Source organism: Salmo salar, chromosome 10, assembly GCF_965601325.2.
Source record: "Salmo salar chromosome 10, fSalSal1, whole genome shotgun sequence".
Taxonomy (NCBI): Eukaryota; Metazoa; Chordata; class Actinopteri; order Salmoniformes; family Salmonidae; genus Salmo; species Salmo salar.
The window spans coordinates 3,870,731-3,896,826 of record NC_138300.1 but is presented as its reverse complement, the minus strand read 5'-3'; the positions used below and the strand labels follow the sequence as shown (position 1 = coordinate 3,896,826).

Below are 26,096 nucleotides of genomic sequence, written 5' to 3'. Positions count from 1 at the left end.
AAACTGGCCGCATGCGAGGAGCAACTTATGGTCAAGTCTGCCAGTGGGTCCTGACAGCGTGGAGCATTGTCAAAAAATCCACTATCATCAACGGGTTTTGAAAGGCTGGACTGCTGCATGTTGAAGAGGGCTCAGCGGGGGATTTGCCTCCGGATGAAAGTGACGAGAGCAACAATGAAAACGATCCAAGATCGGATTAAGCAATTCTGAGGCTATTCAACTCCGACACCGAAGGAGATGGTTTCAATGGTTTCAGTGCACAGGAGAAGGAAGATGGTGACCAATGACTTTCTTGGTAGGCTACTGTTTACTGCAAATGTTTTATTTTTGTTACAAGCCGTGTTTCGTTAAAGCCTATTTATTTTTGTTACAAGCCGTGTTTCGTTAAAGCCTGTGTAAAGTTAATTTGTTTCAATGTACCTGCGGCACCTGCGGCTTATAGACATGTGCGCTTAATAGTCCGGAAATTCCGGTATATATTTTTAAACCTGCATATTTAGTTAATATTGCCTGCTAACATGAATTTATTTTAACTAGGGAAAATGTGTCACTTCTCTTGTAAACAGAGTCAGGGTATATGCAGCAGTTTGGGCCGCCTGGCTCGTGAACTGTGTGAAGACTATTTCTTCCAAATAAAGACAGCCGACTTCGCCAAACGGGGGATGATTTAACAAAAGCGCATTTGCAAAAAAAGCATAATCGTTACACGACTGTACCTAACCATAAACATCAATGCCTTTCTTAAAATCAATACACAGAAGTATATATTTTTAAACCTGCATATTTAGCTAAAAGAAATCCAGGTTAGCAGGCAATATTAACCAGGTGAAATTGTGTCATTTTGCGTTCATTGCACGCGGTCAGGGTATATGCAACAGTTTGGGCCGCCTGGCTCGTTGCGAACTAATTTGCCAGAATTTTACGTAATTATGACATAACATTGAAGGTTGTGCAATGTAACAGGAATATTTAGACTTAGGGATGCCACCAGTTAGATAAAATACGGAACAGTTCCGTATTTCACTGAAATAATAAACATTTTGTTTTCAAGATGATAGTTTCCGGATTCGACCATATTAATGACCTAAGGCTCGTGTTTCTGTGTGTTATTATGTTATAATTAAGTCTATGATTTGATAGAGCAGTCTGAGCGATGGTAGGCAGCAGCAGGCTCGTAAGCATTCAGTCAAACAGCACTTTCGTGCGTTTGCCAGCAGCCCTTCGCAATGCATTGCGCTGTTTATGACTTCAAGCCTGTCAACTCCCAAATTTAGGCAGGTGTAACCGATGTGAAATGGCTAGCTAGTTAACCTGTTTGGGCTAGGGGGCAGTATTGAGAATTTTGGAAAAAATATGTGCCCATTTTTAACTGCCTCCTACACCAACTCAGAAGCTAGAATATGCATATTATTGTTCAGGTTTGGATAGAAAAGACCCTAAAGTTTCTAAAACTGTTTGAATGGTGTCTGTGAGTATAACAGAACTCCTATGGCAGGCAAAAACCTGACAAGGTTTCATGCAGGAAGTGGCCTGTCTGACAAGAAGTCGTGCGTCTTGCATCTGTTTATTGAAAAGTAAGGATCTTAGCTGTAACGTGACAATTCCCAGGGCTCCAATAGGCTCTCAGGACGCGGGAAAATCATGAAGGTTGACGAGGCAGCCTCAGGCTGAAACAGATTATCATCTTATTCAAGTGTCCCATTAGGTGACAACGGAGTGAGGCGCGTGCGCGATTAGCCCCCGTGGAGTATTTTAATTCGGCTGTTTAGTTTATTGCAGATTCCCGGTCGGAATATTATCGCTTTTCTACGAGATAAATGGCATAAAAATTGGTTTTAAACAGCGGTTGACATGCTTCGAAGTACGGTAATGGAATATTTAGAATTTTATTGTCACGAATTGCGCCATGCGCGCGACACTTCTTTACCATTTCGGATAGTGTCTGGAACGCACGAACAAAACGCCGCTATTCGGATATAACGATGGATTATTTTGGACCAAACCAACATTTGTTATTGAAGTAGCAGTCCTGGGTGTGCATTCTGACGAAGACAACAAAAGGTAATCAAACTTTTATAATAGTAAATATGATTATGGTGAGTGCTAAACTTGCCGGGTGTCTAAATAGCGAGCCCGTGATGCCTGGGCTATGTACTTAGAATATTGCAAAATGTGCTTTCACCAAAAAGCTATTTTAAAATCTGACATATCGAGTGCATAGAGGAGGTCTGTATCTATAATTCTTAAAATAATTGTTATGCTTTTTGTGAACGTTTATCGTGAGTAATTTAGTAAAATGTTAGCGAATTCCCCGGAAGTATGCTAGTTCTGAACGTCACATGCTAATGTAAAAAGCTGGTTTTTGATATAAATATGAACTTGATTGAACAAAACATGCATGTATTGTATAACATAATGTCCTAGGGTTGTCATCTGATGAAGATCATCAAAGGTGAGTGCTGCATTTAGCTGTCTTCTGGGTTTTGGTGACATTATATGCTGGCTTGAAAAATGGGTGTCTGATTATTTCTGTCTTGGTACTCTGCTGACATAATCTAATGTTTTGCTTTCGTTGTAAAGCCTTTTTGAAATCGGACAGTGTGGTTAGATTAACGAGTCTTGTCTTTAAATAGCTGTAAAATAGTCATATGTTTGAGAAATTGAAGTAATAGGATTTTTAAGGTTTTGAAAATCGCGCCACAGGCTGCAAGTGGCTGTTACGTAGGTGGGACGAATTCGTCCCGCCTAGCCCAGAGAGGTTAACCGGGTGCGCGCAAATAGCGTTTCAAACGTCACTCGCTCTGAGACTTGGAGTAGTTGTTCCCCTTGCTCTACATGGGTAATGCTGCTTCGAGGGTGGCTGTTGTCGATGTGTTCCTGGTTCAAGCCCAGGTAGGAGCGAGGAGAGGGATGGAAGCTATACTGTTACACTAGCAATACTAAAGTGCCTATAAGAACATCCAATAGTCAAAAGGTATATGAAATACAAATCGTATAGAGAGAAATAGTCCTATAATTCCTATAATAACTACAACCTAAAACTTCTCACCTGGGAATATTGAAGACTCATGTTAAAAGGAACCACCAGCTTTCATATGTTCTCATGTTCTGAGCAAGAAACTTAAACATTTTTACATGGCACATATTGCACTTTTACTTTCTTCTCCAACACTTTGTTTTTGCATTATTTAAACCAAATTGAACATGTTTCATTATTTATTTGAGGCTAAATTGATTTTATTGATGTATTATATTAAGTTAAAATAAGTGTGCATTCAGTATTGTTGTAATTGTCATTATTACAAATAAATAAAATAAAAAATAAAAAATTGGCCGATTAATCGGCATTGGCCTTTTTTGGGTCCTCCAATAATCGGTATCGGGATTGAAAAATCATAATCGGTCGACCTCTAATGTATAGACTCTGGAGCCATGACTACTACTAGAATGTGTTTGTACTTGCCTTTAACCAAAGTGTTAAATCATTGCAGCTCTTTAGTTCACAAGCAATGTTATTCAATTTAGGATGGCGGCTTGATATTTGAACTGTAAGGCAAGCGTGAATGTCTGATTGAAAACTTTTATGAGGCAGCTTTGAGCCACAGGTCGTTCTAGCTACATTTACAATCTAATCACATCGCATTATTTTGTGGGACAGCGTGGCGGTATGGAGAATCCTCATGACCAAGTGAAGAGTCTTGTAGTGTGTGACCCCCGTCTGTGTCAGATGGTTTAGTGTGTTCACCACTACATTGACAAAACACTACAGGAAATAATGTTGTTTAATGTGATAGGCTCAGCTATGGATTGTAAAGGCATTAAGCAACAACCCAAAGAATAACGAGTTGGTACGTCGGTAGAAAACAAGGACAATAACATCTCTAGCACACAACGACCAAAGGAAGGAGCACGCACAACCCCAACGGGATAGTTCAGTTGGAGCGAAGTTTGATAGCCTTTAGTTTTTCTCAAGGATCAGGCCTTCTCACCAATTCCCTAATTACCCTCTGGACATGCCAAAGGTCGCATTCATTGTAATATTGTAACCTGTAAAATGTGTTGTTTACAAGCTCAGTTTGATGTATGCCCTGGCTTAGTGCAGCTCCTGCGGTATGACATCATCCTCCTATCCTAGTATTGTTGTCTAGCTACATAGTATAGTCTCTACTGCAAATACTCCTGTTATTAGTTATGGCCAGCCAGGAATGTTCCAGAACACACACAACCTTATCAGCGTTTACATATCTTCATCTTACCCCCCCATGTGCTCCTGAGTTCTTGTGCTCTGACCTTTTAGTTGGTTAATAATAACCAGAAATGGAAACCTCGTCTTCAACCATCATTCCTGCACTCTACAGATGCACCATAGTGTCACTCCTCAGCCGAGCCCGAGGGGTCACTCCTCAGCCGAGCCCGAGGGGTCACTCCTCAGCCGAGCCCGAGGGGTCACTCCTCAGCCGAGCCCGAGGGGTCACTCCTCAGCCGAGCCCAAGATGGTCACTCCTCAGCCTAACCCAAGATGGTCACTCCTCAGCCTAACCCAAGATGGTCAATCCTCGTCCTTTTCTTTACAGGTTCCAAATGTTTTTTTTTAACAGTGTGAATCAGTGCGAGTTCTGCTCAGCTCAAGGTGAAGAGCGGAAAAATCTAAGGAATGAATCCGAGCCTCAGCATTATCACCTGTGGAAGGCAGAGCTTCCAGCGAGGCATGTTTTTTATTGGCCTTGTCAGGCGTGATCGTAAGTTCTTCAGTGGAGCAGAGAGCTACTCCCCATAGAGATACTGTACTGAGAGTAAAGTCATAACACGCAGGAACATTTGAACCAACAACGAGTTTGACAGTGACTCAGTTTCGAGACCTACGGGCCCTTGTAGTGCACTACAACAACACCTTGTCATAGAAGTCAGTGGAGGTTGAGGATAGGATGCCAGTATCTCACCTTGTCATAGAAGTCAGCGGAGGTTGAGGATAGGATGCCAGTATCTCACCTTGTCATAGAAGTCAGCGGAGGTTGAGGATAGGATGCCAGTATCTCACCTTGTCATAGAAGTCAGCGGAGGTTGAGGATAGGATGCCAGTATCTCACCTTGTCATAGAAGTCAGTGGAGGTTGAGGATAGGATGCCAGTATCTCACCTTGTCATAGAAGTCAGCGGAGGTTGAGGATAGGATGCCAGTATCTCACCTTGTCATAGAAGTCAGCGGAGGTTGAGGATAGGATGCCAGTATCTCACCTTGTCATAGAAGTCAGTGGAGGTTGAGGATAGGATGCCAGTATCTCACCTTGTCATAGAAGTCAGCGGAGGGTGAGGATAGGATGCCAGTATCTCACCTTGTCATAGAAGTCAGTGGAGGGTGAGGATAGGATGCCAGTATCTCACCTTGTCATAGAAGTCAGTGGAGGTTGAGGATAGGATGCCAGTATCTCACCTTGTCATAGAAGTCAGTGGAGGTTGAGGATAGGATGCCAGTATCTCACCTTGTCATAGAAGTCAGTGGAGGGTGAGGATAGGATGCCAGTATCTCACCTTGTCATAGAAGTCAGTGGAGGGTGAGGATAGGATGCCAGTATCTCACCTTGTCATAGAAGTCAGTGGAGGTTGAGGATAGGATGCCAGTATCTCACCTTGTCATAGAAGTCAGTGGAGGGTGAGGATAGGATGCCAGTATCTCACCTTGTCATAGAAGTCAGCGGAGGTTGAGGATAGGATGCCAGTATCTCACCTTGTCATAGAAGTCAGTGGAGGTTGAGGATAGGATGCCAGTATCTCACCTTGTCATAGAAGTCAGCGGAGGGTGAGGATAGGATGCCAGTATCTCACCTTGTCATAGAAGTCAGTGGAGGGTGAGGATCGGGACCTCTCGTGGACTGGGGCTGGTTTGGTCCTGTCATCTCCTCCAGGATCCAGGATGTTATCAGCAGACTGGGAGCGTCCTGAGCCTCTGGTCTCAGCTGCTTTCTTCTGGGTGTTCCAGGTGGTCTCGTACTCAGCAAAAGTCCCCAGTCTCTGCAGCTCCAGAAGGGCCTGCTGTCTGTGGTCCTGTCCCTGACACTCTCTCTGTTCCTTCCTGCCGCTGGACATGTCACAATCACCCCTGGCTATCTGTTTGCCCTCTCCACAGTCCTCTACAGGGCCTGGCAGGGCAGTTTTAGGGAGGGGTCTGGTGAAAGCAGGTCTGGCGGTGGAGTGTCGGTTCAGCAAGGCGCCTGCAGCCTCAGTGGGGGTCAGGTCCTCCTCCACCCCCACCTCATTGATTTTGTCTGGCTCAGAGAAACACCGGACCTTCTTCTCCATGGTGAAACGCTTCCTGCTTCCGATACGGGTCACCTGACTCTGGGCAGAGCCAGACCTGGCTGGGAGGCCCTCAGAGAGGTTGGACAGGGGGTTAGAGTTGTCGCTCCTCCCCAGACCAGAGGAGGAGTAGTCCGGCGGGGACCCTGCCTCGGACCCAGGGTGCTCCAGAAGGACAGGCTCGAGGTCTCTCCTTCTAAAGGAGGTGGCCTTCAGCACGCGGGCCTGCGCCTCCTTCAGATGATCCTTATAGGTGGAGGTGGAGGAGCCATCTGAAGAAGAGGTGGTGTCTTTGGGCCTCCAGACCTCTGGCACCTCATGGTCCTCCTCCGCTTCACAGGGTCCACTCAGGGAGGCAGCGCTCTTACTCTTCTGCAGCTGGGCTCGTCTCATCTGGATCTCATTCCTCAGGGTGGTGGCGAATCGGTCGGTCATGGTGCACTGGTTACTGGAGAGATCTACAGTCTCCCCAGTGGAACAGTCTCTGGGTACGAGGCCTGAGTTGCTGAGGCCGCTGGTGGTCTGAGGGCAGATCTGACTGTCTGGCAGCATCTCTTGATGGTGTATGGTGTCCTGCTGAAGAGGCTGTAGAGACTGTCTTCTAGGGGGGTAACTCATATAGTGGGGCTCTGCATTCGGACTGTTGTTTCTCTTCAGGCTGGGCTGGCCTGTAGAGGTGTCCAGTACAGCAGAGGGACAAATGGTAGCTGGCTGTTTGTGGCGGGAGCCGTCATCCTGTCTGCTGTATCCCTTACTGTCCTTGTTGTTGAGGGGTTGAAGTGGCTGGTACTTAGCCTTGGTAACCCCTGACCCAAGGGGAGTGAGTGACTTCTTATCTCTTCCACCCTGTACGATGCTCACTGCACTCCTCCTTTCACCGCAACCCTCCACACCCTCCTCTCTGCCCCCTCCACCCTTCCTTTCATCAGTCTTGACCAGCAAGGCCTGGGTGACCGGTTGACCAGGCTGTCTGGCCGTCACACAGTAGTACCAGCTGTCTTCAGTGCTGTCTGGGGTCTGGCTGTAGAGCTGGGTGTTCTGGGTATTGTAGTTGGTGGTCTGGCTGTAGAGCTGGGTGTTCTGGGTATTGTAGTTGGTGGGGAGCTCCTGCATACTGCTGTAGCAGCCGCTAACGTTCTGCTGTTTGGGGACAGACCAAGTCCTGGGGTGAGAGTAGAGAGAGCTCTCATTACTGTACTGTCTCTGGTGGCAGGGCAGGTAGGTAGGGGGGGGCTGGCCCTGCCTGACATCACTACTGGATAGAGAGCACAGCTTGTTACAGTTCACCTGGTTCTGATGACAGTTCTTTGGTGAAATGTAAGGAGGGACTATGTTGTCCATTCCTTTGTCCAGTGCTTTACCATGGGCCTTGGGCTGGGTGTGAGCACCAGGTCCCTCTGGACAGGCTATAACCAGAACCTTCTCATGGGACTTCGTAGCAGCAAAACTGTCACTGCGTACGGGCGGAGGGGGAGGAGAAGGATCAGAGGTCTTCTTCTTGTCAGGAACGTGCCAGACGGGCCCGCAGCTAGCCCTGGCAGAGCTGAAGGAGTGGGAAAAACCTGGCCCTGACTGCTCCTCTGTCCTGGGGCTGTCCCGGCCCATGCTGGCCCCATGTCCCACAGCCAGCTGCAGGTACCCTGGCCTCTCGTCCTGCCTGACCGCCTCACTACTCAGGCTGTGTCTGTCGTTACTGGGCCGGCCCCCTGATTCCCACTGGCTCACCTCATAGAGCATGTTCTCTGTGGAGGCAGCATTGCTCTTAGGGAGGTTGTAGTCTGGTGTCTTGGAGAGGGTGTAGTCTGGGGTACCAGAGTTGGTGGAAAAGGAGCTGTATGCCGAGTCCCTCTTGCCCCCTCCCAGGTGCTCCGTGCTGGTGTTGGACTTGACCGGGGAGAGGCGTCCTGGGGACAGGTGACCAGGTGGGTAGGGGTGGTGGGAGACGTCTAGACTGTCCATGCTGCCCAGAGAGCTGAACTGGTCTGATACTCGCCGTAGGTTAGTCTGGTTCTGGTCCCAGCCGGATGAGGAGAGGTTGGTAGAGGAGGAGCTAGGAAGGACAGAGACAGGCTGTTGGAGATACATAATGCATTGTCCTACATAATGCTGTAGTCTAACAGTACTTGGGGGGACATGCTAGTAGAGGGCCATTGTCCTACATAATGCTGTAGTCTAACAGTACTTGGGGGGACATGCTAGTAGAGATCCATTGTCCTACATAATGCTGTAGTCTAACAATACTTGGTGGACATGCTAGTAGAGGCCCATTGTCCTACATAATGCTGTAGTCTAACAGTACTTGGGGGACATGCTAGTAGAGGCCCATTGTCCTACATAATGCTATAGTCTAACAGTACTTGGGGGGACATGCTAGTAGAGGCCCATTGTCCTACATAATGCTGTAGTCTAACAGTACTTGGGGGGACATGCTAGTAGAGGCCCATTGTCCTACATAATGCTATAGTCTAACAGTACTTGGGGGTCATATTAGTAGAGGCCCATTGTCCTACATAATGCCATAGTCCAACAGTACTTGGGGGACATGCTAGTAGAGGTCCATTGTCCTACATAATGCTATAGTCTAAAAGTACTTGGGGGGGACATGCTAGTAGAGGCCCATTTTCCTACATAATGCTGTAGTCTAACAGTACTTGGGGGGACATGCTAGTAGAGGCCCATTGTCCTGCATAATGCTATATTCTAACAGTACTTGGGGGACATGCTAGTAGAGGCCCATTGTCCTACATAATGCTGTAGTCTAACAGTACTTGGGGGACATGCTAGTAGAGGCCCATTGTCCTACATAATGCTATAGTCTAACAGTACTTGGGGGACATTCTAGTAGAGGCCAATTGTCCTACATAATGCTGTAGTCTAACAGTACATGGGGGGGACATGCTAGTAGAGGCCCATTGTCCTACATAATGCCATAGTCTAACAGTACTTGGGGGGACATGCTAGTAGAGGCCCATTGTCCTACATAATGCTATAGTCTAACAGTACTTGGGGGACATGCTAGTAGAGGCCCATTGTCCTACATAATGCTATAGTCTAACAGTACTTGGGGGACATGCTAGTAGAGGCCCAATGTCCTACATAATGCTGTAGTCTAACAGTACTTGGGGGACATGCTAGTAGAGGCCCATTGTCCTACATAATGCTATAGTCTAACAGTACTTGGGGGACATTCTAGTAGAGGCCCATTGTACTACATAATGCTGTAGTCTAACAGTACATGGGGGGGACATGCTAGTAGAGGCCCATTGTCCTACATAATGCTGTAGTCTAACAGTACTTGGGGGGACATGCTAGTAGAGGCCCATTGTCCTGCATAATGCTATATTCTAACAGTACTTGGAGGACATGCTAGTAGAGGCCCATTGTCCTACATAATGCTATAGTCTAACAGTACTATGGGGACATGCTATTAGAGGCCCATTGTCCTACATAATGCTGTAGTCTAACAGTATTTGGGGGACATGCTAGTAGAGGCCCATTGTCCTACATAATGCTATAGTCTAACAGTACTTGGGGGACATGCTAGTATAGGCCCATTGTCCTACATAATGCTATATTCTAACAGTACTTGGGGGACATGCTAGTATAGGCCCATTGTCCTACATAATGCTATATTCTAACAGTACTTGGGGGACATGCTAGTATAGGCCCATTGTCCTACATAATGCTATAGTCTAACAGTACTTGGGGGACATGCTAGTAGAGGCCCATTGTCCTACATAATGCTATATTCTAACAGTACTTGGGGGACATGCTAGTATAGGCCCATTGTCCTACATAATGCTATAGTCTAACAGTACTTGGGGGACATGCTAGTAGAGGCCCATTGTCCTACATAATGCTGTAGTCTAAGAGTACTTGGGGGACATGCTAGTAGAGGCCCATTGTCCTACATAATGCTATAGTCTAACAGTACTAGGGGGACATGCTAGGAGAGGCCCATTGTCCTACATAATGCTGTAGTCTAACAGTACTTGGGGGACATGCTAGTAGAGGCCCATTGTCCTACATAATGCTATAGTCTAACAGTACTTGGGGGAAATGCTAGTAGAGGCCCATTGTCCTACATAATGCTATAGTCTAACAGTACTATGGGGACATGCTATTAGAGGCCCATTGTCCTACATAATGCTGTAGTCTAACAGTACTTGGGGGACATGCTAGTAGAGGCCCATTGTCCAACATAATGCTATAGTCTAACAGTACTTGGGGGGACATGCTAGTAGAGGCCCATTGTCCTACATAATGCTATAGTCTAACAGTACTTGGGGGACATACTAGTAGAGGCCCATTGTCCTACATAATGCTGTAGTCTAACAGCACATGGGGGGGACATGCTAGTAGAGGCCCATTGTCCTACATAATGCTGTAGTCTAACAGTACTTGGGGGGACATGCTAGTAGAGGCCCATTGTCCTACATAATGCTATAGTCTAACAGTACTATGGGGACATGCTATTAGAGGCCCATTGTCCTACATAATGCTGTAGTCTAACAGTACTTGGGGGACATGCTAGTAGAGGCCCATTGTCCTACATAATGCCATAGTCTAACAGTACTTGGGGGGACATGCTAGTAGAGGCCCATTGTCCTACATAATGCTATAGTCTAACAGTACTTGGGGGACATGCTAGCAGAGGCCCATTGTCCTACATAATGCCATAGTCCAACAGTACTTGGGGGACATGCTAGTAGAGGCCCATTGTCCTACATAATGCTATAGTCTAACAGTACTTGGGGGACATGCTAGCAGAGGCCCATTGTCCTACATAATGCTGTAGTCTAACAGTACATGGGGGGGACATGCTAGTAGAGGCCCATTGTCCTTCATAATGCTATAGTCTAACAGTACTTGGGGGACGTGCTAGTAGAGGCCTATTGTCCTACATAATGCCATAGTCTAACAGTACTTGGGGGGACATGCTAGTAGAGGCCCATTGTCCTACATAATGCTATAGTCTAACAGTACTTGGGGGACATGCTAGTAGAGGCCCATTGTCCTACATAATGCTGTAGTCTAACAGTAGTGGGGGACATGCTAGTGGAGGCCCATTGTCCTACATAATGCTATAGTCTAACAGTACTTGGGGGAAATGCTATTAGAGACCAATTGTCCTACATAATGCTATAGTCTAACAGTACTTGGGGGACGTGCTAGTAGAGGCCTATTGTCCTACATAATGCCATAGTCTAACAGTACTTGGGGGACATGCTAGTAGAGGCCCATTGTCCTACATAATGCTATAGTCTAACAGTACTTGGGGGACATGCTAGTAGAGGCCCATTGTCCTACATAATGCTATAGTCTAACAGTACTTGGGGGACATTCTAGTAGAGGGCCATTGTCCTACATAATGCTGTAGTCTAACAGTACTATGGGGACATGCTATTAGACGCCCAAAGTCCTAAATAATGCTGTAGTCTAACAGTACTTGGGGGACATGCTAGTAGAGGCCCATTGTCGAACATAATGCTATAGTCTAACAGTACTTGGGGGACATGCTAGTAGAGGCCCATTGTCCTACATAATGCCATAGTCCAACAGTACTTGGGGGACATGCTAGTAGAGGCCCATTGTCCTACATAATGCTATAGTCTAAAAGTACTTGGGGGGACATGCTAGTAGAGGCCCATTTTCCTACATAATGCTGTAGTCTAACAGTACTTGGGGGACATGCTAGTAGAGGCCCATTGTCCTACATAATGCTATAGTCTAACAGTACTTGGGGGACATTCTAGTAGAGGCCCATTGTCCTACATAATGCTGTAGTCTAACAGTACTTGGGGGGGACATGCTAGTAGAGGCCCATTGTCCTACATAATGCTATAGTCTAACAGTACTTGGGGGACGTGCTAGTAGAGGCCTATTGTCCTACATAATGCTGTAGTCTAACAGTACTTGGGGGGACATGCTAGTAGAGGCCCATTGTCCTACATAATGCCATAGTCTAACAGTACTTGGTGGGACATGCTAGTAGAGGCCCATTGTCCTACATAATGCTATAGTCTAACAGTACTTGGGGGACATGCTAGTAGAGGCCCATTGTCCTACATAATGCCATAGTCTAACAGTACTTGGGGGGACATGCTAGTAGAGGCCCATTGTCCTACATAATGCTGTAGTCTAACAGTACATGGGGGGGACATGCTAGTAGAGGCCCATTGTCCTACATAATGCTATAGTCTAACGGTACTTGGGGGACATGCTAGTAGAGGCCCAATGTCCTACATAATGCTGTAGTCTAACAGTACTTGGGGGACATGCTAGTAGAGGCCCATTGTCCTACATAATGCTATAGTCTAACAGTACTTGGGGGGACATGCTAGTAGAGGCCCATTGTCCTACATAATGCTATAGTCTAACAGTACTTGGGGGACGTGCTAGTAGAGGCCCATTGTCCTACATAATGCTATAGTCTAACAGTACTTGGGGGACATGCTAGTAGAGGCCCATTGTCCTACATAATGCTATAGTCTAACAGTACTTGGGGGACATGCTAGTAGAGGCCCAATGTCCTACATAATGCTGTAGTCTAACAGTACTTGGGGGACATGCTAGTAGAGGCCCATTGTCCTACATAATGCTATAGTCTAACAGTACTTGGGGGACATTCTAGTAGAGGCCCATTGTACTACATAATGCTGTAGTCTAACAGTACATGGGGGGGACATGCTAGTAGAGGCCCATTGTCCTACATAATGCTGTAGTCTAACAGTACTTGGGGGGACATGCTAGTAGAGGCCCATTGTCCTGCATAATGCTATATTCTAACAGTACTTGGAGGACATGCTAGTAGAGGCCCATTGTCCTACATAATGCTATAGTCTAACAGTACTATGGGGACATGCTATTAGAGGCCCATTGTCCTACATAATGCTGTAGTCTAACAGTACTTGGGGGACATGCTAGTAGAGGCCCATTGTCCTACATAATGCTATAGTCTAACAGTACTTGGGGGGACATGCTAGTAGAGGCCCATTGTCCTACATAATGCTATAGTCTAACAGTACTTGGGGGACATGCTAGTAGAGGCCCATTGTCCTACATAATGCTGTAGTCTAACAGTACTTGGGGGACATGCTAGTAGAGGCCCATTGTCCTACATAATGCTATAGTCTAACAGTACTTGGGGGACATGCTAGTAGAGGCCCATTGTCCTACATAATGCTATATTCTAACAGTACTTGGGGGACATGCTAGTATAGGCCCATTGTCCTACATAATGCTATAGTCTAACAGTACTTGGGGGACATGCTAGTAGAGGCCCATTGTCCTACATAATGCTGTAGTCTAACAGTACTTGGGGGACATGCTAGTAGAGGCCCATTGTCCTACATAATGCTATAGTCTAACAGTACTAGGGGGACATGCTAGTAGAGGCCCATTGTCCTACATAATGCTGTAGTCTAACAGTACTTGGGGGACATGCTAGTAGAGGCCCATTGTCCTACATAATGCTATAGTCTAACAGTACTTGGGGGAAATGCTAGTAGAGGCCCATTGTCCTACATAATGCTATAGTCTAACAGTACTATGGGGACATGCTATTAGAGGCCCATTGTCCTACATAATGCTGTAGTCTAACAGTACTTGGGGGACATGCTAGTAGAGGCCCATTGTCCAACATAATGCTATAGTCTAACAGTACTTGGGGGGACATGCTAGTAGAGGCCCATTGTCCTACATAATGCTATAGTCTAACAGTACTTGGGGGACATACTAGTAGAGGCCCATTGTCCTACATAATGCTGTAGTCTAACAGTACATGGGGGGGACATGCTAGTAGAGGCCCATTGTCCTACATAATGCTGTAGTCTAACAGTACTTGGGGGGACATGCTAGTAGAGGCCCATTGTCCTACATAATGCTATAGTCTAACAGTACTATGGGGGGACATGCTATTAGAGGCCCATTGTCCTACATAATGCTGTAGTCTAACAGTACTTGGGGGACATGCTAGTAGAGGCCCATTGTCCTACATAATGCCATAGTCTAACAGTACTTGGGGGGACATGCTAGTAGAGGCCCATTGTCCTACATAATGCTATAGTCTAACAGTACTTGGGGGACATGCTAGCAGAGGCCCATTGTCCTACATAATGCCATAGTCCAACAGTACTTGGGGGACATGCTAGTAGAGGCCCATTGTCCTACATAATGCTATAGTCTAACAGTACTTGGGGGACATGCTAGCAGAGGCCCATTGTCCTACATAATGCTGTAGTCTAACAGTACATGGGGGGGACATGCTAGTAGAGGCCCATTGTCCTTCATAATGCTATAGTCTAACAGTACTTGGGGGACGTGCTAGTAGAGGCCTATTGTCCTACATAATGCCATAGTCTAACAGTACTTGGGGGGACATGCTAGTAGAGGCCCATTGTCCTACATAATGCTATAGTCTAACAGTACTTGGGGGACATGCTAGTAGAGGCCCATTGTCCTACATAATGCTGTAGTCTAACAGTAGTGGGGGACATGCTAGTGGAGGCCCATTGTCCTACATAATGCTATAGTCTAACAGTACTTGGGGGAAATGCTATTAGAGACCAATTGTCCTACATAATGCTATAGTCTAACAGTACTTGGGGGACGTGCTAGTAGAGGCCTATTGTCCTACATAATGCCATAGTCTAACAGTACTTGGGGGACATGCTAGTAGAGGCCCATTGTCCTACATAATGCTATAGTCTAACAGTACTTGGGGGACATGCTAGTAGAGGCCCATTGTCCTACATAATGCTATAGTCTAACAGTACTTGGGGGACATTCTAGTAGAGGGCCATTGTCCTACATAATGCTGTAGTCTAACAGTACTATGGGGACATGCTATTAGACGCCCAAAGTCCTAAATAATGCTGTAGTCTAACAGTACTTGGGGGACATGCTAGTAGAGGCCCATTGTCGAACATAATGCTATAGTCTAACAGTACTTGGGGGACATGCTAGTAGAGGCCCATTGTCCTACATAATGCCATAGTCCAACAGTACTTGGGGGACATGCTAGTAGAGGCCCATTGTCCTACATAATGCTATAGTCTAAAAGTACTTGGGGGGACATGCTAGTAGAGGCCCATTTTCCTACATAATGCTGTAGTCTAACAGTACTTGGGGGACATGCTAGTAGAGGCCCATTGTCCTACATAATGCTATAGTCTAACAGTACTTGGGGGACATTCTAGTAGAGGCCCATTGTCCTACATAATGCTGTAGTCTAACAGTACTTGGGGGGGACATGCTAGTAGAGGCCCATTGTCCTACATAATGCTATAGTCTAACAGTACTTGGTGGGACATGCTAGTAGAGGCCCATTGTCCTACATAATGCTATAGTCTAATAGTACTTGGGGGACATGCTAGTAGAGGCCCATTGTCCTACATAATGCCATAGTCTAACAGTACTTGGGGGGACATGCTAGTAGAGGCCCATTGTCCTACATAATGCTGTAGTCTAACAGTACATGGGGGGGACATGCTAGTAGAGGCCCATTGTCCTACATAATGCTATAGTCTAACGGTACTTGGGGGGACATGCTAGTAGAGGCCCAATGTCCTACATAATGCTGTAGTCTAACAGTACTTGGGGGACATGCTAGTAGAGGCCCATTGTCCTACATAATGCTATAGTCTAACAGTACTTGGGGGACATGCTAGTAGAGGCCCATTGTCCTACATAATGCTATAGTCTAACAGTACTTGGGGGACGTGCTAGTAGAGGCCCATTGTCCTACATAATGCTATAGTCTAACAGTACTTGGGGGACGTGCTAGTAGAGGCCCATTGTCCTACATAATGCTATAGTCTAACAGTACTTGGGGGACGTGCTAGTAGAGGCCTATTGTCCTACATAATGCTGTAGTCTAACAGTACTTGGGGGGACATGCTAGTAGAGGCCCATTGTCCTACATAATGCCATAGTCTAACAGTACTTGGTGGGACATGCTAGTAGAGGCCCATTGTCCTACATAATGCTATAGTCTAACAGTACTTGGGGGACATGCTAGTAGAGGCCCATTGTCCTACATAATGCCATAGTCTAACAGTACTTGGGGGGACATGCTAGTAGAGGCCCATTGTCCTACATAATGCTATAGTCTAACAGTACTTGGGGGACATGCTAGTAGAGGCCCATTGTCCTACTTAATGCTATAGTCTAACAGTACTTGGGGGACATGCTAGTAGAGGCCCATTGTCGAACATAATGCTATAGTCTAACAGTACTTGGGGGGACATGCTAGTAGAGGCCCATTGTCCTACATAATGCTATAGTCTAACAGTACTTGGGGGACATGCTAGTAGAGGCCCATTGTCCTACATAATGCCATAGTCCAACAGTACTTGGGGGACATGCTAGTAGAGGCCCATTGTCCTACATAATGCTATAGTCTAACAGTACTTGGGGGGACATGCTAGTAGAGGCCCATTGTCCTACATAATGCTATAGTCTAACAGTACTTGGGGGACGTGCTAGTAGAGGCCCATTGTCCTACATAATGCCATAGTCTAACAGTACTTGGGGGGACATGCTAGTAGAGGCCCATTGTCCTACATAATGCTGTAGTCTAACAGTACATGGGGGGGACATGCTAGTAGAGGCCCATTGTCCTACATAATGCTATAGTCTAACAGTACTTGGGGGACATGCTAGTAGAGGCCCAATGTCCTACATAATGCTGTAGTCTAACAGTACTTGGGGGACATGCTAGTAGAGGCCCATTGTCCTACATAATGCTATAGTCTAACAGTACTTGGGGGACATGCTAGTAGAGGCCCATTGTCCTACATAATGCTATAGTCTAACAGTACTTGGGGGACGTGCTAGTAGAGGCCCATTGTCCTACATAATGCTGTAGTCTAACAGTACTTGGGGGGGACATGCTAGTAGAGGCCCATTGTCCTACATAATGCTATAGTCTAACAGTACTTGGGGGACATGCTAGTAGAGGCCCATTGTCCTACATAATGCTATAGTCTAACAGTACTTGGGGGAAATGCTATTAGAGGCCCATTGTCCTAGATAATGCTGTAGTCTAACAGTACTTGGGGGGACATGCTAGTAGAGGCCCATTGTCCTGCATAATGCTATATTCTAACAGTACTTGGGGGACATGCTAGTAGAGGCCCATTGTCCTACATAATGCTATAGTCTAACAGTACTATGGGGACATGCTATTAGAGGCCCATTGTCCTACATAATGCTGTAGTCTAACAGTACTTGGGGGACATGCTAGTAGAGGCCCATTGCCCTACATAATGCCATAGTCTAACAGTACTTGGTGGGACATGCTAGTAGAGGCCCATTGTCCTACATAATGCTATAGTCTAACAGTACTTGGGGGACATGCTAGTAGAGGCCCATTGTCCTACATAATGCCATAGTCTAACAGTACTTGGGGGGACATGCTAGTAGAGGCCCATTGTCCTACATAATGCTGTAGTCTAACAGTACTTGGGGGACATGCTAGTGGAGGCCCATTGTCCTACATAATGCTATAGTCTAACAGTACTTGGGGGAAATGCTATTAGAGGCCCATTGTCCTAGATAATGCTGTAGTCTAACAGTACTTGGGGGGACATGCTAGTAGAGGCCCATTGTCCTGCATAATGCTATATTCTAACAGTACTTGGGGGACATGCTAGTAGAGGCCCATTGTCCTACATAATGCTATAGTCTAACAGTACTTGGGGGACGTGCTAGTAGAGGCCCATTGTCCTACATAATGCCATAGTCTAACAGTACTTGGGGGACGTGCTAGTAGAGGCCTATTGTCCTACATAATGCTGTAGTCTAACAGTACTTGGGGGGGACATGCTAGTAGAGGCCCATTGTCCTACATAATGCTATAGTCTAACAGTACTTGGGGGACGTGCTAGTAGAGGCCCATTGTCCTACATAATGCTATAGTCTAACAGTACTTGGGGGAAATGCTATTAGAGGCCCATTGTCCTAGATAATGCTGTAGTCTAACAGTACTTGGGGGGACATGCTAGTAGAGGCCCATTGTCCTGCATAATGCTATATTCTAACAGTACTTGGGGGACATGCTAGTAGAGGCCCATTGTCGAACATAATGCTATAGTCTAACAGTACTTGGAGGACATGCTAGTAGAGGCCCATTGTCCTACATAATGCTATAGTCTAACAGTACTATGGGGACATGCTATTAGAGGCCCATTGTCCTACATAATGCTGTAGTCTAACAGTACTTGGGGGATATGCTAGTAGAGGCCCATTGTCCTACATAATGCTATAGTCTAACAGTACTTGGGGGACATGCTTGTAGAGGCCCAATGTCCTACATAATGCTGTAGTCTAACAGTACTTGGGGGACATGCTAGTAGAGGCCCATTGTCCTACATAATGCTATAGTCTAACAGTACTTGGGGGGACATGCTAGTAGAGGCCCATTGTCCTACATAATGCTATAGTCTAACAGTACTTGGGGGACGTGCTAGTAGAGGCCCATTGTCCTACATAATGCCATAGTCTAACAGTACTTGGTGGGACATGCTAGTAGAGGCCCATTGTCCTACATAATGCTATAGTCTAACAGTACTTGGGGGACATGCTAGTAGAGGCCCATTGTCCTACATAATGCTATAGTCTAACAGTACTATGGGGACATGCTATTAGAGGCCCATTGTCCTACATAATGCTGTAGTCTAACAGTACTTGGGGGACATGCTAGTAGAGGCCCATTGTCCTACATAATGCTATAGTCTAACAGTACTTGGGGGACATGCTTGTAGAGGCCCAATGTCCTACATAATGCTGTAGTCTAACAGTACTTGGGGGACATGCTAGTAGAGGCCCATTGTCCTACATAATGCTATAGTCTAACAGTACTTGGGGGGACATGCTAGTAGAGGCCCATTGTCCTACATAATGCTATAGTCTAACAGTACTTGGGGGACGTGCTAGTAGAGGCCCATTGTCCTACATAATGCCATAGTCTAACAGTACTTGGGGGGACATGCTAGTAGAGGCCCATTGTCCTACATAATGCTGTAGTCTAACAGTACATGGGGGGGACATGCTAGTAGAGGCCCATTGTCCTACATAATGCTATAGTCTAACAGTACTTGGGGGACATGCTAGTAGAGGCCCAATGTCCTACATAATGCTGTAGTCTAACAGTACTTGGGGGACATGCTAGTAGAGGCCCATTGTCCTACATAATGCTATAGTCTAACAGTACTTGGGGGACATGCTAGTAGAGGCCCATTGTCCTACATAATGCTATAGTCTAACAGTACTTGGGGGACGTGCTAGTAGAGGCCCATTGTCCTACATAATGCTGTAGTCTAACAGTACTTGGGGGGGACATGCTAGTAGAGGCCCATTGTCCTACATAATGCTATAGTCTAACAGTACTTGGGGGACGTGCTAGTAGAGGCCCATTGTCCTACATAATGCTATAGTCTAACAGTACTTGGGGGAAATGCTATTAGAGGCCCATTGTCCTAGATAATGCTGTAGTCTAACAGTACTTGGGGGGACATGCTAGTAGAGGCCCATTGTCCTGCATAATGCTATATTCTAACAGTACTTGGGGGACATGCTAGTAGAGGCCCATTGTCCTACATAATGCTATAGTCTAACAGTACTATGGGGACATGCTATTAGAGGCCCATTGTCCTACATAATGCTGTAGTCTAACAGTACTTGGGGGACGTGCTAGTAGAGGCCCATTGTCCTACATAATGCCATAGTCTAACAGTACTTGGTGGGACATGCTAGTAGAGGCCCATTGTCCTACATAATGCTATAGTCTAACAGTACTTGGGGGACATGCTAGTAGAGGCCCATTGTCCTACATAATGCTATAGTCTAACAGTACTATGGGGACATGCTATTAGAGGCCCATTGTCCTACATAATGCTGTAGTCTAACAGTACTTGGGGGACATGCTAGTAGAGGCCCATTGTCCTACATAATGCTATAGTCTAACAGTACTTGGGGGACATGCTTGTAGAGGCCCAATGTCCTACATAATGCTGTAGTCTAACAGTACTTGGGGGACATGCTAGTAGAGGCCCATTGTCCTACATAATGCTATAGTCTAACAGTACTTGGGGGGACATGCTAGTAGAGGCCCATTGTCCTACATAATGCTATAGTCTAACAGTACTTGGGGGACGTGCTAGTAGAGGCCCATTGTCCTACATAATGCCATAGTCTAACAGTACTTGGGGGGACATGCTAGTAGAGGCCCATTGTCCTACATAATGCTGTAGTCTAACAGTACATGGGGGGGACATGCTAGTAGAGGCCCATTGTCCTACATAATGCTATAGTCTAACAGTACTTGGGGGACATGCTAGTAGAGGCCCAATGTCCTACATAATGCTGTAGTCTAACAGTACTTGGGGGACATGCTAGTAGAGGCCCATTGTCCTACATAATGCTATAGTCTAACAGTACTTGGGGGACATGCTAGTAGAGGCCCATTGTCCTACATAATGCTATAGTCTAACAGTACTTGGGGGACGTGCTAGTAGAGGCCCATTGTCCTACATAATGCTGTAGTCTAACAGTACTTGGGGGGGACATGCTAGTAGAGGCCCATTGTCCTACATAATGCTATAGTCTAACAGTACTTGGGGGACGTGCTAGTAGAGGCCCATTGTCCTACATAATGCTATAGTCTAACAGTACTTGGGGGAAATGCTATTAGAGGCCCATTGTCCTAGATAATGCTGTAGTCTAACAGTACTTGGGGGGACATGCTAGTAGAGGCCCATTGTCAATGCATAATGCTATATTCTAACAGTACTTGGGGGACATGCTAGTAGAGGCCCATTGTCCTACATAATGCTATAGTCTAACAGTACTATGGGGACATGCTATTAGAGGCCCATTGTCCTACATAATGCTGTAGTCTAACAGTACTTGGGGGACATGCTAGTAGAGGCCCATTGCCCTACATAATGCCATAGTCTAACAGTACTTGGTGGGACATGCTAGTAGAGGCCCATTGTCCTACATAATGCTATAGTCTAACAGTACTTGGGGGACATGCTAGTAGAGGCCCATTGTCCTACATAATGCCATAGTCTAACAGTACTTGGGGGGACATGCTAGGAGAGGCCCATTGTCCTACATAATGCTGTAGTCTAACAGTACTTGGGGGACATGCTAGTGGAGGCCCATTGTCCTACATAATGCTATAGTCTAACAGTACTTGGGGGAAATGCTATTAGAGGCCCATTGTCCTAGATAATGCTGTCGTCTAACAGTACTTGGGGGGACATGCTAGTAGAGGCCCATTGTCCTGCATAATGCTATATTCTAACAGTACTTGGGGGACATGCTAGTAGAGGCCCATTGTCCTACATAATGCTATAGTCTAACAGTACTTGGGGGACGTGCTAGTAGAGGCCCATTGTCCTACATAATGCTATAGTCTAACAGTACTTGGGGGACGTGCTAGTAGAGGCCTATTGTCCTACATAATGCTGTAGTCTAACAGTACTTGGGGGGGACATGCTAGTAGAGGCCCATTGTCCTACATAATGCTATAGTCTAACAGTACTTGGGGGACGTGCTAGTAGAGGCCCATTGTCCTACATAATGCTATAGTCTAACAGTACTTGGGGGAAATGCTATTAGAGGCCCATTGTCCTAGATAATGCTGTAGTCTAACAGTACTTGGGGGGACATGCTAGTAGAGGCCCATTGTCCTGCATAATGCTATATTCTAACAGTACTTGGGGGACATGCTAGTAGAGGCCCATTGTCGAACATAATGCTATAGTCTAACAGTACTTGGGGGGACATGCTAGTAGAGGCCCATTGTCCTACATAATGCTATAGTCTAACAGTACTTGGGGGACATGCTAGTAGAGGCCCATTGTCCTACATAATGCCATAGTCCAACAGTACTTGGGGGACATGCTAGTAGAGGCCCATTGTCCTACATAATGCTATAGTCTAAAAGTACTTGGGGGGACATGCTAGTAGAGGCCCATTTTCCTACATAATGCTGTAGTCTAACAGTACTTGGGGGACATGCTAGTAGAGGCCCATTGTCCTACATAATGCTATAGTCTAACAGTACTTGGGGGACATTCTAGTAGAGGCCCATTGTCCTACATAATGCTGTAGTCTAACAGTACATGGTGGGGACATGCTAGTAGAGGCCCATTGTCCTACATAATGCCATAGTCTAACAGTACTTGGGGGGACATGCTAGTAGAGGCCCATTGTCCTACATAATGCTATAGTCTAACAGTACTTGGGGGACATGCTAGTAGAGGCCCATTGTCCTACATAATGCTATAGTCTAACAGTACTTGGGGGACATGCTAGTAGAGGCCCAATGTCCAACATAATGCTATAGTCTAACAGTACTTGGGGGACATTCTAGTAGAGGCCCATTGTACTACATAATGCTGTAGTCTAACAGTACATGGGGGGGACATGCTAGTAGAGGCCCATTGTCCTACATAATGCTGTAGTCTAACAGTACTTGGGGGGACATGCTAGTAGAGGCCCATTGTCCTGCATAATGCTATATTCTAACAGTACTTGGAGGACATGCTAGTAGAGGCCCATTGTCCTACATAATGCTATAGTCTAACAGTACTATGGGGACATGCTATTAGAGGCCCATTGTCCTACATAATGCTGTAGTCTAACAGTATTTGGGGGACATGCTAGTAGAGGCCCATTGTCCTACATAATGCTATAGTCTAACAGTACTTGGGGGACATGCTAGTATAGGCCCATTGTCCTACATAATGCTATATTCTAACAGTACTTGGGGGACATGCTAGTATAGGCCCATTGTCCTACATAATGCTATATTCTAACAGTACTTGGGGGACATGCTAGTATAGGCCCATTGTCCTACATAATGTTATAGTCTAACAGTACTTGGGGGACATGCTAGTAGAGGCCCATTGTCCTACATAATGCTATATTCTAACAGTACTTGGGGGACATGCTAGTATAGGCCCATTGTCCTACATAATGCTATAGTCTAACAGTACTTGGGGGACATGCTAGTAGAGGCCCATTGTCCTACATAATGCTGTAGTCTAAGAGTACTTGGGGGACATGCTAGTAGAGGCCCATTGTCCTACATAATGCTATAGTCTAACAGTACTAGGGGGACATGCTAGGAGAGGCCCATTGTCCTACATAATGCTGTAGTCTAACAGTACTTGGGGGACATGCTAGTAGAGGCCCATTGTCCTACATAATGCTATAGTCTAACAGTACTTGGGGGAAATGCTAGTAGAGGCCCATTGTCCTACATAATGCTATAGTCTAACAGTACTATGGGGACATGCTATTAGAGGCCCATTGTCCTACATAATGCTGTAGTCTAACAGTACTTGGGGGACATGCTAGTAGAGGCCCATTGTCCAACATAATGCTATAGTCTAACAGTACTTGGGGGGACATGCTAGTAGAGGCCCATTGTCCTACATAATGCTATAGTCTAACAGTACTTGGGGGACATACTAGTAGAGGCCCATTGTCCTACATAATGCTGTAGTCTAACAGTACATGGGGGGGACATGCTAGTAGAGGCCCATTGTCCTACATAATGCTGTAGTCTAACAGTACTTGGGGGGACATGCTAGTAGAGGCCCATTGTCCTACATAATGCTATAGTCTAACAGTACTATGGGGACATGCTATTAGAGGCCCATTGTCCTACATAATGCTGTAGTCTAACAGTACTTGGGGGACATGCTAGTAGAGGCCCATTGTCCTACATAATGCTATAGTCTAACAGTACTTGGGGGACATGCTAGTGGAGGCCCATTGTCCTACATAATGCTATAGTCTAACAGTACTTGGGGGAAATGCTATTAGAGGCCCATTGTCCTAGATAATGCTGTAGTCTAACAGTACTTGGGGGGACATGCTAGTAGAGGCCCATTGTCCTGCATAATGCTATATTCTAACAGTACTTGGGGGACATGCTAGTAGAGGCCCATTGTCCTACATAATGCTATAGTCTAACAGTACTATGGGGACATGCTATTAGAGGCCCATTGTCCTACATAATGCTGTAGTCTAACAGTACTTGGGGGACATGCTAGTAGAGGCCCATTGCCCTACATAATGCCATAGTCTAACAGTACTTGGTGGGACATGCTAGTAGAGGCCCATTGTCCTACATAATGCTATAGTCTAACAGTACTTGGGGGACATGCTAGTAGAGGCCCATTGTCCTACATAATGCCATAGTCTAACAGTACTTGGGGGGACATGCTAGTAGAGGCCCATTGTCCTACATAATGCTATAGTCTAACAGTACTTGGGGGACATGCTAGCAGAGGCCCATTGTCCTACATAATGCCATAGTCCAACAGTACTTGGGGGACATGCTAGTAGAGGCCCATTGTCCTACATAATGCTATAGTCTAACAGTACTTGGGGGACATGCTAGCAGAGGCCCATTGTCCTACATAATGCTGTAGTCTAACAGTACATGGGGGGGACATGCTAGTAGAGGCCCATTGTCCTTCATAATGCTATAGTCTAACAGTACTTGGGGGACGTGCTAGTAGAGGCCTATTGTCCTACATAATGCCATAGTCTAACAGTACTTGGGGGGACATGCTAGTAGAGGCCCATTGTCCTACATAATGCTATAGTCTAACAGTACTTGGGGGACATGCTAGTAGAGGCCCATTGTCCTACATAATGCTGTAGTCTAACAGTAGTGGGGGACATGCTAGTGGAGGCCCATTGTCCTACATAATGCTATAGTCTAACAGTACTTGGGGGACATTCTAGTAGAGGCCCATTGTACTACATAATGCTGTAGTCTAACAGTACATGGGGGGGACATGCTAGTAGAGGCCCATTGTCCTACATAATGCTGTAGTCTAACAGTACTTGGGGGGACATGCTAGTAGAGGCCCATTGTCCTGCATAATGCTATATTCTAACAGTACTTGGAGGACATGCTAGTAGAGGCCCATTGTCCTACATAATGCTATAGTCTAACAGTACTATGGGGACATGCTATTAGAGGCCCATTGTCCTACATAATGCTGTAGTCTAACAGTACTTGGGGGACATGCTAGTAGAGGCCCATTGTCCTACATAATGCTATAGTCTAACAGTACTTGGGGGACGTGCTAGTAGAGGCCTATTGTCCTACATAATGCTGTAGTCTAACATTACTTGGGGGGACATGCTAGTAGAGGCCCATTGTCCTACATAATGCTATAGTCTAACAGTACTTGGGGGACATGCTAGTATAGGCCCATTGTCCTACATAATGCTATATTCTAACAGTACTTGGGGGACATGCTAGTATAGGCCCATTGTCCTACATAATGCTATATTCTAACAGTACTTGGGGGACATGCTAGTATAGGCCCATTGTCCTACATAATGCTATAGTCTAACAGTACTTGGGGGACATGCTAGTAGAGGCCCATTGTCCTACATAATGCTATATTCTAACAGTACTTGGGGGACATGCTAGTATAGGCCCATTGTCCTACATAATGCTATAGTCTAACAGTACTTGGGGGACATGCTAGTAGAGGCCCATTGTCCTACATAATGCTGTAGTCTAAGAGTACTTGGGGGACATGCTAGTAGAGGCCCATTGTCCTACATAATGCTATAGTCTAACAGTACTAGGGGGACATGCTAGGAGAGGCCCATTGTCCTACATAATGCTGTAGTCTAACAGTACTTGGGGGACATGCTAGTAGAGGCCCATTGTCCTACATAATGCTATAGTCTAACAGTACTTGGGGGAAATGCTAGTAGAGGCCCATTGTCCTACATAATGCTATAGTCTAA

General features: G+C 45.9%; 1 protein-coding gene across 6 annotated transcripts in view; it reads right to left on the bottom strand.

Annotated features, from left to right (window-relative positions):
• The window catches only part of shroom2a (shroom family member 2a), a 140,230-nt gene that overhangs the window by 36,293 nt on the left and 77,841 nt on the right, over nt 1–26,096 (bottom strand). For all 6 annotated transcript variants that reach the window (XM_045687237.2, XM_082956676.1, XM_045687238.2 and 3 more), the window contains one exon: nt 5,823–8,343. In XM_045687237.2, coding sequence (XP_045543193.1) covers nt 5,823–8,343 — 2,521 coding nt within the window. The remainder of the gene's footprint in view (nt 1–5,822; nt 8,344–26,096) is intronic.